We start from the raw sequence: 12,878 nt of genomic DNA on the forward strand, positions 1-12,878 counted from the left end.
CTAGAATTCGATACATTCCTGTGACAGTGCTACATCCTTATAGGCAATTACGTTCCATGTGAACAGCCTCATAGAGCCTCTAACATTATCTACTACATCATTTATATAAACTGTATGTAGTAATAGTCATATCACAGTTCCTTTTGGTACTCATGACATTATGTGATTTGTGATAAATCTCTCCCAATACTAAGTAAGCTTTTATTTTATTCACTAAATGGTAGTGCAGAATTGATCAGATGCCTTCCTCAAGTCATCCTGTGCATCAATGTCAAATCTTACAGACAAACATAAGGCCGAGTTTCATAAGCTCTCATTTAGCAGAACCCTTATTGGTTTTTATGGAGGAAATTTTTGTTCTACAAAAACGTCAGAGTACTTAAACATGTAACATGTACCACAATACTGCAACTAAATGACATCAGCAATGTGATTCTATACATATCAACATGTGTATGATGACCCTTCTTGAAAACTGCAATGACATGTACTTTTTTCCAATAGTTGTGTATCTTTTGAAGCTCCTGTGTCCTACGATAAACTACATCTCAAACAGACAGAATTTCACATGTGTCTCATCCAGTCCAGATGCCTTCCCACTGTTCAAGTGATAATAGTGACTTTTCTATTCTGTCTTCACAAATCTTCGTATCTGCTATTTTGGCATTCATGTGAAGTGTACCAATCAGTGGGGACTGAGAAAGGAGAATGTGGCAGGATTGTTCTGACCAAATGCCAGGAGGGACTATAATGGCAAATTTAAGTTGCAGCAAAGTCCAAAAAATAGGAGATGATTGGGAAGGAGAGCTGCATGCTGTCAAGTTGGAGGCAGGGAGTTTCAACTTGCGTTCTGCACACTTTCTGTGGCCCCACACACAACATTTTTCTCCTGCATCGTATTGCTTACCAGAGACACTGCCCATCAAAGTGTGGCCTGTCAGCAACCAGAACCAGAGCTAACCCCTTCTAGTCTGAAATAGAAGCTGACTTTGGGACGTAGGTCATTTGAAAGTGTGCAGAGTTTGGGTGGTAGTACTAATGCAAAAAGACAATTTCAAATTGTCAGTTAATTAACTTCCCCTAATGGATAGTGGCCAATAAAACATTTTGTCATTCTCTTGAAGCTGTGACTACATTTTCAAAAAGATATCACATGCTTTCAAGGTGAGAAGGATTGCCCAGATAGGTGTGTTAAAGATTATGATGGGCAAGTATTTAGTTACATTCTAAAATAATCATGTGGAGGTTTATCACTACAGATACTAAATATTCAGTACAATTTGGAATTGTTATCTGGTTAATGGGAGTGCAACGGTTCATAGTGAGTATACGCGTTGATTGTCCTTTGCCTGCACAGAGGTTCAAGAACCCACTTGGAGGCAGTGTGGCATAGAGAACCACAGTGTTGAGGTGATGGTGCTGCAGATGGTTGGGGAGTATGAGCAAAGTGACTGAATGACCTATGTAGCAATCATCTCCAAGCATCAGAACATTTGTGTAATAAGTATTAGAGGCTGCCACAAGAAAAAGTGATACAAAGGGAAGATAAGGCCTTGAGAGCCTATGCCCGTGGTCAGTATGTAAACATTTACATTCCTTCCTTCTCAAATGCCGAGTATCACTACAGGATTCCTCATTAAAACAAATATGTATGCTACAATAAGCTACAGTAACTAATGACATCAGTAGCACCAGATGTTTAAGTAGGAGAACGATGTTCATGATATAAAAACTACTGCACTTCTGATCACAATTTGTAAGGTAATTCTAGGAAATTAATCTGGGAAAATTTAAATTATGTTACATGCTATTACCTTTCATGTTTTTTTCTCAAATAAATTATAGTGAACAGGACAGATAAAATTCCATGTAGCATGTAGTGAGACCTGTACTACAAGAAGCTTCATTTTTTATGTAATCTTAAAGTGGCAGTTAAAAATAAAATTTATTGTATTTCTTGTTACACTATCAGAACATATGATCCATGTGCAAGTAAATTTCTAGTTTAAAAGTATCACAGCACGATTTGCAATACTGAGCATTATGTACGTGCAGTTTAGTAATATGTACAAATGTACAGGCAGTGGCTGCAGATGAGGAGAAAGTGAGAGAGAGTGTTATGTGCAACTGAAACCACACTCCTATATGGTGAGTAGCAACTTTCCTTCTCAGATATTATTACATTCCATCCTGGATTTTCCATTGTTTGAGATCTATTTTTGATATACATAAGACAAAAAAATGAAAGAGCATACAAACTAGCTGACAATCTCACTATAGGATTTTGCCTTTTTTGTGGTAGACAGTTTCAAGGTCTACAATCCTGAAAAATAAGCCTAATGAATATGGCACACAATTCTTTATGTTGCGACACAGTGGATACAGTTGTAAATGTGATGTTTATTTTGGCAATCAAGAAGACACTACAAACAGCATTTTGCATGCAGTAAACAGGCACTGTAAGAGTTTCTATGGTAAAAGTCATACTTTATACAGGAATTGTTTTAACACTTTCCCTGATCTACTTCATCATTTATGGAAAAAGAAAACTAAAGTAATGGGTACACAACTGAAAAATAGAAAATATCTAGCTAATAATCTAGTTGCTCATCAACTGAAAAAGATCAACTATCACTTCAAAAAAAGTTTCTGGAAGGGAATTACATTTGGGATGTAATCCACTCATGACAAAACAAAAATAGACTGCGTCCACTGTCAATGTCAGAACAAAATTAGGAATGATAGAGAAGATGACACCTGACTGCATTTTGAATTATAATAGAAATGAGGTTGGTATGGACAACAGTGAATAGCGAATGGGCTACTATCTTTTGAATGAAAGCAAACTAAATGGTGGATGAAAGGTTTCTTCACATTTTCATGATGATGTGTGTTAAGTCTTAAGTTTCACATAAAAGATCAAGGATTATTAGCAAACATCCTGTGTGAATTCAACATTGAATTGGTAGTGGCTTTGGTAACCAAAGGAGACATGGATAAATCAACTTTCACTCAAAATAGTTCATCCATAAAAACACTCAGTAGAAGACTTTTCTGAAACTGATTCCAGCTACAGAAATGCAAAATGGCCTGAGAGCACATGTAAGATTTGCGCAGCATGAAGCAATGCAAGGTATGGTTCATACTAAGACAAGTGGAAGTAAGTAATTATCAAATAAAAAAGATGTGCTGTGGAAACAACACATTTTCATTTTTGTATAAAAAATTGTCACTGAGATAAATATGTTTCTTTGCAGTATTTTGTAGAAAAAAAGGATGCACTTTCAAAAAGCATTTCAGAGTTGTTCAACAGACTCTAGTTGTGAAGACTAGAACAGATGGTTTCTGTGTCATGGGGAGGTTTGTTATTGAAATTTTAAGAAGGTACATTTCAGGAAGACTCAGGTATATAGTACTTTGTCTCACATACATCTCAAAACATGATCACAATGAGAATATCAGAGAAACTGGAGCTAACACTATGATATACTTGCAATTGTTCTTGACATGCATCAATCTTGAATCGAACAAGAAAGGGGCAAAAAGAGAGTGCTACCTCATGTAACCACTGCCACATACTGTAAGGCAGCTAGCACAGTACAGATATAAATGAGGAGAGAAGGATGAACAAATCATGCATTGGAGTCTGAGTATTAGCTCAATGAACTGAGGTTTCTTGAAGCACTGTTCCAAATGTTATGACTAAAAAAAAAAAAAAAAAAAAAAAAAAAAAAAAAAAAAAAAAAAAAAAAAATGGATAAAGGTGAGTGCAAGATCAGCCACATCAATGCTCATAACAGACCACATATTATCATAAATTGAATCTCAACACAAGTTCTTTTGGGATTATGTAACAGTGGACAACTATCTGAAATTTATTGTTACTAGTGACAATGTGGTTTCAGTGATGGTGATGAGGTGAAATAGGTGGTCCAACTCATCTTTAATGACATGATGTATGATGATAAAATGTGGGCACATAAAACTGCCTCAGAATTCAAAAAGAAAATAAAAGTTATCCAGGAAAGTATCATGGCATACTGAAATTTCTGAATTTTCCATGTGACAACTCTTACAGCTTTTTAAATAAAACAAACTTTATTAAAATTCAACATCTTCATTCTTCATGTCTAAATATTTACTTCCCAACATAGTCACTCAGGCAATGAATGCATTTCTCCCAATGAGGCACCAGTTTGCCAGTATCATCACTAGAATGTGACTTTTTGATAGAGCTGCCACTTCATCACTATCAAAGTTAAGTTCTTGAAAGTGTTCTTTAAGTTTTGGAAACAGATAAAAATCAGATGGGGCCAAGTTTGGACTCTACGGAAGATGTTCAATGACAGTGAAGCCAAGGTGTCAGATTGCTGTAGCTGTCACAGCACTCATATGTGGTCTAGCATTGTCATGCTGAAATAAAGTGTTGTGCCACACAAAAATACACTCGTTGGGGCAATGGTACATTCTTTGGTTTGTTGAATAAGGAGATGGATTCGAACTATACCATGTAAAACATTAGTTCACTTTATTACAATATAGATATGAAGATTTATTCACTTCACAGGCATGTTCTGCGTATTTAAAACTATTTCTGAATATTAAAGTATCACTGACCTGAGAACAGAATAAAAAATTTGTAGCCATTACTTTTCAGCATGGACTCATAGATAAAACTTAAAACTTTAGGACAATGTACCAATTACTGAAAACAAATGTTTCTTGTTGTTTAAAAAAATGGGAATCATATCTCTGTGATCACCCAAATGCAATGAAATGTTAATAAAACATGCACTTATTCCATACCAGAAAATGAATGAAAACTTGACAAATTAAATAAAAATCATATAACTGGTCTACTCTTAATATTGTAAGAAATATATTTCCCCTTGTTCAAATTTCAGTTCATTTGGTGTAATTTTATTTTATTTGTATTATTTTACAAGCATGTATTGTTTATAGGTCTTTTGCTGTGCAACATTTCCTGAAGTAAGTTATTACACACATAGAAACTTCACAATCTTTACAGTAATACAGTGTTTCTCTCTTACATGTTCCCAACCAGGTTTTCTTTTATGACAGCAGGCATTGTACTGTCCCTTTGAGTTCGATTTCTTCACTGGCAAATTATTTTCTGCACTGCACTGATGGCCGGAGGGTATGTACAATGCATACAGGATGCCCAGAAGTTGGAGAGCTTGTATTTTGTTACAGATTCTTCCATGACACTAATCAAGAATTTCATATTTCTCTTGCTCCCTTCAAATTATCTACCACAAACAATTTCCAGATGAACAGTTCAACCAAAGGAAAAAATATTTTTGTAATATTTTTGCTTCACTTTCATGATTTCAGATTTATTCACACCTGCTGATGAGACTGATCTGCTCTTTCCATTGTGTGCTTGTAATCAACAAATGTTGCAGGTTCCTTGATAATTTTTTCCTCTCCTTCTAATCTTTCATAGGCCACTGTTATGGACAAGTGATAGAACCAAAATATTCTTCTGCCATTTCCTTCATTTCACTGTAAGCAGTTTTCCTCTTCTGCATCCATCCTTTTCTGCTTTGCTGAGCATTTTGTTTATAAGATGGTATGGCATGTCCTTTCTTGTCAACTTCAGAGTATCCCAAATATCTGTTGATTTTTTGACTAAAAATTCTGCAAGTTGAGAAGTACAAACTGTCAAAATCACGCCCTTTCCAGTAGCATAAATTGTACCAAGGAGCTCCTTGTGAACAAGTAGGCTTTCACCCATGGCAGTATCTCGGTCAGACACACAGAAATTTGTAAACTTTTTTTTCCCCTGGTAAATCTCATCAAAATATTATTCTGTTTGAGATTAGGATGACTTTCTGGATCAAAACTGATGCTTTCACAAAAGTGCCAATACCTTTTGTTTTGCAAAATCCTTATAGTGAATTGTTTGCAAAAAAATTGGAAATACAGTCTCTCTTCACACAATGCATTTCAATTCCTGGTACCATACACCGCCAAAAACTATACATCATTCTTCTGTATGTGATATCAGCATAAGTACTATTAATGCACAAAATTGAATGAAATTGCTGAAATAAGTCTTCTGAGTCGGTCAGACTGTCAGTCATGTTTACCCAGAATTTTCAGGTGAATTTACCTCAAGCTTCGCACAACTTACAACAAATCCCCTGCACAGATAATTATTTCCAGAGACTCAAAGAGTGCACAGATAACATCTACAACATGAAACATAACTCATCTGCAACACAACAGTCCTATATCATCCTCTTATCTGCAATGAAAACCTACAAATATTCAGAAATTATTATCTACAAAGAAGCTTGCTGCAGCAATCCACATCATCATAAGCTTGACAGGGAAAGTGTATCCCATGCAACAAAACGCCACAGGAAGTGTGCTCCAATTGTGGTTTTAATTTCAGTGAAAGTACAAAATCCAGCAATCATACATTATACAATTCAGACAAGGCTAGGTTAAATGGTGTGAAGCAAAATTACAAGGGTGTATGGACTCATACATTGTGATTATATCAGTAATAGAGAGGTGTTGAATAGAGATGTTAATTCATGGCATTTGAAATAACTTCACAATGATGTAAAGAATCATGTTCTTCCATAGTAAACAGAAAAAGACATCAGATGATAATATGTTTTGCCTCTGCTCTTTGAATAAATAAAGAAAAGAGAAGTAACAATATAGTTGAGATACTGAGTCAATATGGCCTTCATCAAAAATTACACACACACACACAAAGGGGTGCACGCACGTAAATGCAGTTCACACACATATGACTGGAGTCTCAGGCAACTGAAGCCACACTGCGAGCAGCATCACCAGTACATGATGGAGTGGCGAGTGGCTAGGGGTAAGGAAGAGGCTGGGGTGGGGAGGGAGAGGGATAGTAGGGTAGCTGTGGGGGATAGTGAAATGCTGCTGGGGAGCATGCAGGGTCAAGGTGGAGATGGTAGGGCAGCTTTGTGCAGTCAGGAGGTTACGTGGAGGGCAGGGGAGAGGTGGGGAGGAGAGGGTTAGTGGAAAAAGCCAATCTGCCTATTACATTCCATCCTGGATTTTCCAGACCAAAGCAAAGTTATGCATGGTTATGAACATATAGCAACTGGGGTTTAACTATCTAACGGAATGTAAACACACAACTACTATGATTATGAAAGTGAAGATACAGGAATAAACCTGTTCACATAAAATACTTCTGTTCTACAGCACTATTCTTATGAGAACTAAATTCTTGTGGCAGAGTTTATAGTGGAACTTCAGCTAGCAGTCAGTTTTGTAATGTTTTCATAAATAAAAAAGCACCTTATTTTCCCATTCATTTTTGTAGAAGACAAAAACCTAGACAACTACTGGAGACAGGAAATGGTGTAGGTATAGTCTGGCTAACCTTTAATTAATTTCCTAGAATATTATACTTGTAGGTATCCCATTGTGATATAATAGAAATGAAGCTTTTAAAGGAAACAGATGAAGATTATATACAAATTAGAAATGAGAAACAAAGTACTTGTATGTCTAGATCCATATTGCACAAGCCACCTTATGATGTGTGGTGGAGGGTACTTTGTGTACCACTGTACGTTTCTTCCCCCCCCCCCCCCCCCCTCTACTTATGAATGAGTTATAGTAAGGAAGGCAGTTGGTAAGCCTCCAAGTGCACTGAAATCTCTCTAATTTATCTTCATGGTATTTTCATAAGATACAAGTAAGAAGAAGCAATACATTTATTGACTCTTCTAGGAATGTATGGTCTTGGAATTTTAACAGTAAACCACACCACAATACAGAAAGCCTCTATTGCAATACCTGCCATTAGACTTGGCTGGGCATCTTTGTGATGATTTCACATTTACTAAATGAATGTGTAACAAAATATGCTGCTCATCTTTGAGAGGCTTCTCTATTTTCTCTATCAGTTCTATCTGGTGTACATAACAGAGTGATGAGGAAATATTCAACTACTGATCGAATGAAGGTTTTCTAAGTTACCTCATTTGTGGTGCACTTCACTTCCTGAGGATTTTTCCACTGGATCTGTTTGGCATCTGCCTTTTCCGTGATTGTTCTTATACAGTCATTCCAATTTAAATTGCTCCATATGCACATTCTTAGATATTTCATGGCTGTGGCTGCTGTTAGTGACTGTTATGCAATCAGGTAATTCTATAATAATGGGTCTTTCTGCCTATTTATGCGCAAAACATTACATGTGCTTATGTTATGGATCAGCTGCCAATCCCTGCACAAAGCATTGATCCTCTACATGTATTCCTGCAATATGGTACAATTTTCTGGCAATCTGACTTCTCTCATTGAGAATGACATGCTATGTTCTGTTTGCTAGAAGCTCTTCAATCCAATCACACAGTTGGTCTGATATTTTGTACATTCTTAGTTTCTTCACTAACTGAGAGTGTGGAAGAATGTCAAATGCCCTCTGGAAGTAAAGGAGCATGTCATCAGCCAGGCACGGGTATCTACTGCTCTCTGGGCCTTGTAGATGAACAGTACAGGGTTTCTTTGATAGAAATCTTTGGGGCAGCACTGTGTCAAAAGCCTTTTGCTTTTTGTGTAATATTGCACATTAAAATTTAAAAGTTTTCAAGGAGTTCAGAATACAATATTTATGTTGTACTTTAAGAACCTAGAGATCTCTTTCGATATTGTTCATGGTGCACTAAAATCCAGGTAATGATGAGGCTACTGCCAATTTATTCCATTTCTGTAATTTAAAGGGGTGAAAGCCATCAACAGGGCCTTAGTTTCAAATTTCTGCTAGTCTGACTGATGCACAAATTATCACAGATTTTCGATTACTCTTACTTGATCAAGAGTTTAACAAAACAATCACAGTAACAAATATAATCCCTGCTTTCCACAATACACAGTGCTTGACAAAAGGAAAAATTTCACAAATTTATTTCATCAGAATTCTATGCTTAGCAAAACACTTATTTCATATGGCAGACAGTGAAGGATGTAGTCATAAGGTGTTGTATTTCCCGAATTTTATTTTATGCTGACATTGAGGAAAAAAAATAATGGCACAAAAATAAGACATTCTCCCTGGGTACATATACAGGACCAGAACCATGTACAAATACAACTTGGATCACCATACATAAATGTATTATGATTGATAATGCCTTCTAATATGATTGCCTATAGATACAACAATAAAGTACATAAACCCTCAGTATGTTGGTTGTCATTTCCACTCAATATGTTGCGTGAAGTGTTCTGTGAGACAATAAAAAAGAGTACTTTTCATAAACAAACATTCAGTGAATAAAGATAAACTTACCGTGTACTGTCTAGTGCATGTCTTTATGAGGCTGCCTCCTGAAATATTCCAGAATGCTATTAGACATTGAAATCAAAAAGATAAATCAGTACAGAAAAAATATGAAAAACACAGCATTTCAAAGCTGCAGAAAATTTGATAACAAATAATGTAAACAAACATTTTGAAATGGAATAAACTGAATAAAGAAAGCTAGAAATCCATAAAAAGTTAATCATTCTGTGCATGTACTGCTAGTGGTAATGTGGACACTTTCTTCAACAAATCAACTGAAATCTTTGAGAGAGCCTCAGCCCCCCAGACTAACATGTGAAGGCATAAATATTAAACACAGATGTTGAGAGCAAAATTAGTAATAACTTCCTATACATTTGAGCACTTTGGCAGGGCACAAATGGTGAACACTTTTTACTGGAGTAACAAAAATTTCATCATTAGTTTTTGATCACATATTTATGGATATCAAACATGAAAAGTGTACAGTATTTATAAGAGATCTGTCCTTTCTGATCACTAAGATAAGATACTAGAGCTAAAGATAGGCATGGTAAAACACAAAAACTGCTGATCTGCAAAAGGTCTCCATGGAACATAAAATACATACTTTTTCTAGGCTATTGGCAAATCAAAAATAGGATGAAGCACATTTGCTATGTAGATGTAGATTCTCTAAATTCTGCACAATGTTTAAATTAACCTTTGAGGAGATTAATACATTATGCAGAAAATAAAAACAAAGTAGTGTGGGCCATCATAAAACAGCAAACAGGAAAATGTGGAAGTAAGTATAACAATATAAAGAAAAAATGGGGTGGAATAATACAAAATCCGCAGGAAATGGCAGATTTTGTAAACAACTATTCCTCTGGTATTACAGAGAAGCTGCAGCACAATGTTCCTAAAGCGCAGTATATTCCAGGAATTCCTAATTCATGCACAAGTATACCCTTTACTAAAGGAATATAACCACTATTTTAAATCACAGACCATGACTAACTGCATCCTTAAAAGGTGAATTAATTGTGAGTGATAGACAAACAAGGTACATCAACATATACAAGATTTTTAATGAAGCATGGTTTAGTTATCAAAGGGAAGGAAGTCCTTTACAGAGTTCACAAAAGTAGTACTTGAAACTCCTGACAAGGAGTTCTCAGACTTGTTCTAGGCTTTTGACATAATTGACTATAAAATACTATTTAAAAAGCTAGATGCACTAGGTGTAAGAGAAATGGCACATGAGTGAGTTCAGTCTTACATTGAGACAGAGTGTAAAGGGTAGAGAGAGTATAGACATTGGCTGATAATTTTTTTACTAAAACAATTGTTGCACATGAGAACACTGGAGTTCCTCAGGGTAGTGTATTGGGATACTACATAACAATTACTTTCCTGAGAGTATAATACATAAAGAAAAAGTTCCCTTTGCTAATGACAGTAATATCATGGTCACTTATAACACATCAAAATTTCTTTGGAGAAGGCCAGTGAAATCTTCAATGAGGTTTAAGAATGGGCACTACATGAAAAATTAACAGTGGACCAAAAATGTATGGACTTCAGCATACAGAAGAAAACCAACTCTGACTGAGGATAGTTAATACTCGTAAATCTACAGATTATGTAACAAACAAAGTTATCTAGGAGTGAATACTGGTTGCCAGCCACTATGGAATGAGCAATTTGAAAAATGAATGTCATCAGCATGTTTTATTCTTAGGATTCTATCATCAGTTTGTAACAGCCAATGTCCTGTGGCAACATTAATGCTATGTATATTCATATTATGGGTATGGGATTCTTTTCTGGGAAATGAATACACAATATATGGGCATAACTTTTAAAATGTAAAAAATTGTCATAAGAATGATAACTAGCAGCAGTAGTTGGGCTTATTATAAAGGAACTATTTAAAACATTGGGTACCCTTACTGCACCAAGCAAGGACACCTACCAATCTGTTACATTCATAGTATTTCACTAATAGAATCATCCAACTATCCATATGCATCTTTGTGTCCTCCCTCCAGTCCACCTGGAAAACCGAGTCAGCATTCCACCATGCTGAGTGGGCTGTTGAACACAGGAGAATGCGAAGACATTAATATCATGCACTATAAACCATAGCACAAGATTTTCTTGTAAAATCTATCTTACATCTACCAGGGAATAAAATTGTACAGCAAACTGTCCAATGAGATGAAAACTATTAGTAAAAAACATCTTTTGAAGAATGGATCTAAATCGTTCTTTGTAAATACTGCACACCACATAATTAGGGACTACTTAGAGGACTCATAGTAGTGGTTAATTGTGAAAGGGGAAAACTACAACACCTTGTTACTTTACAATGCTTTTACAAGAAAATCTTGTGCTATGGTTTATAGTGCATGATATTAATGTTTTCTCATTCTCCTGTTTCAACAGCCCACTCACTCAGCATGGTGGAATGCCGACTCGGTTTTCCAGGTGGACTGGAGGGAGGACACGGAGATGCATATGGATTGTAGCGACATCTTTAGGGGCCTGGAGTTAGTTAACAAACTGGAGTTAGTGCAAGGGACACAGTGATAGGTTCATTGTCTAGGAACCATTAGTGGGTTTTCTCAGTGTCTGCAGCTATGACATGCAAAACCAAAAATTATCTGGAGTAAATTGTGTGTAAATCAAAGAACACTGTACAACAGGGTCCAACAGAATGAGGCACTGCAGCACTTAGGATACTGCACTCATATTCCAGAGAATGGAATTAGCCCTGTCTGAATACAATGATTTAGGTTTTCTATATTTTTCCTAAATCATTTCAGCTAAAGGCCAGGACAGTTTAAAGCCACAGCCAACCAATGATTTTATCCTCATAAAAGTATACTTATATCTTTTGTGTGTATGTGTAATTTTGATCTTTTCATTTCCACTGTATCATTGAAAAGTGATTCCTGAATGAATGAATGAATGAATGAATGAATTATACTACTACAAGGAGATTCTGATAATTCTGGAATGCTCCCATCAGTAGTACACATAAAAATTAAGTTACAATACACGTTAAAACACTAAAAGAATTAAAACTGGCAGCAGAAAACTTAGCTCCAATAAACATAAATGGTGGAATGAATAACGTGATCAGATGATAAGAGATACGATACCAAGCATGAATAAGTCATCAAGATCAAATATCAGAAGAACACAAATATAGTACTAATAAAAAAGAAAAATAAACAAATCATTAGACAAACAAAATGTAAACTTCTCGAAAGCATCCTAGGAAGGTGAGAAGATAATTTTTTGGGGAAAAAAGTTACAAGGCTACTGGTAGGCATCTCCAAAAACTAAACCATTACATTAATGCTGAGAGATAAATCAGGAATGTTAGCCAATAGTAACCAAGAAAACCCAGAGCTCCACACATGCATTCAACAAAGTTTTATATTATTCTGACCCACTGGAAACATTTCAAGCAAACACTGAACACACTAACTATAATCAACCCAGATCAATAAATTTCCTAACAGTCAATGAACTAGAAGTCACAATTATGGGACTAAAGAATTACAAGGCA

The 12,878-nt window shown here is 35.8% G+C and overlaps 1 protein-coding gene across 10 annotated transcripts in view; it reads right to left on the reverse strand.

The window, feature by feature from the left end:
* The window catches only part of LOC126426972 (uncharacterized), a 281,549-nt gene that overhangs the window by 52,136 nt on the left and 216,535 nt on the right, over positions 1-12,878 (reverse strand). For all 10 annotated transcript variants that reach the window (XM_050089124.1, XM_050089130.1, XM_050089129.1 and 7 more), the window contains one exon: positions 9,320-9,357. Coding sequence is in view for 1 of the 10 variants with exons in the window: in XM_050089128.1 (XP_049945085.1) it covers positions 9,343-9,357 (15 nt within the window). In the remaining 9 variants the exon portion in view is untranslated. The remainder of the gene's footprint in view (positions 1-9,319; positions 9,358-12,878) is intronic.

This window comes from Schistocerca serialis, chromosome 11 (genome assembly GCF_023864345.2).
Source record: "Schistocerca serialis cubense isolate TAMUIC-IGC-003099 chromosome 11, iqSchSeri2.2, whole genome shotgun sequence".
NCBI classification, from domain to species: domain Eukaryota; kingdom Metazoa; phylum Arthropoda; class Insecta; order Orthoptera; family Acrididae; genus Schistocerca; species Schistocerca serialis.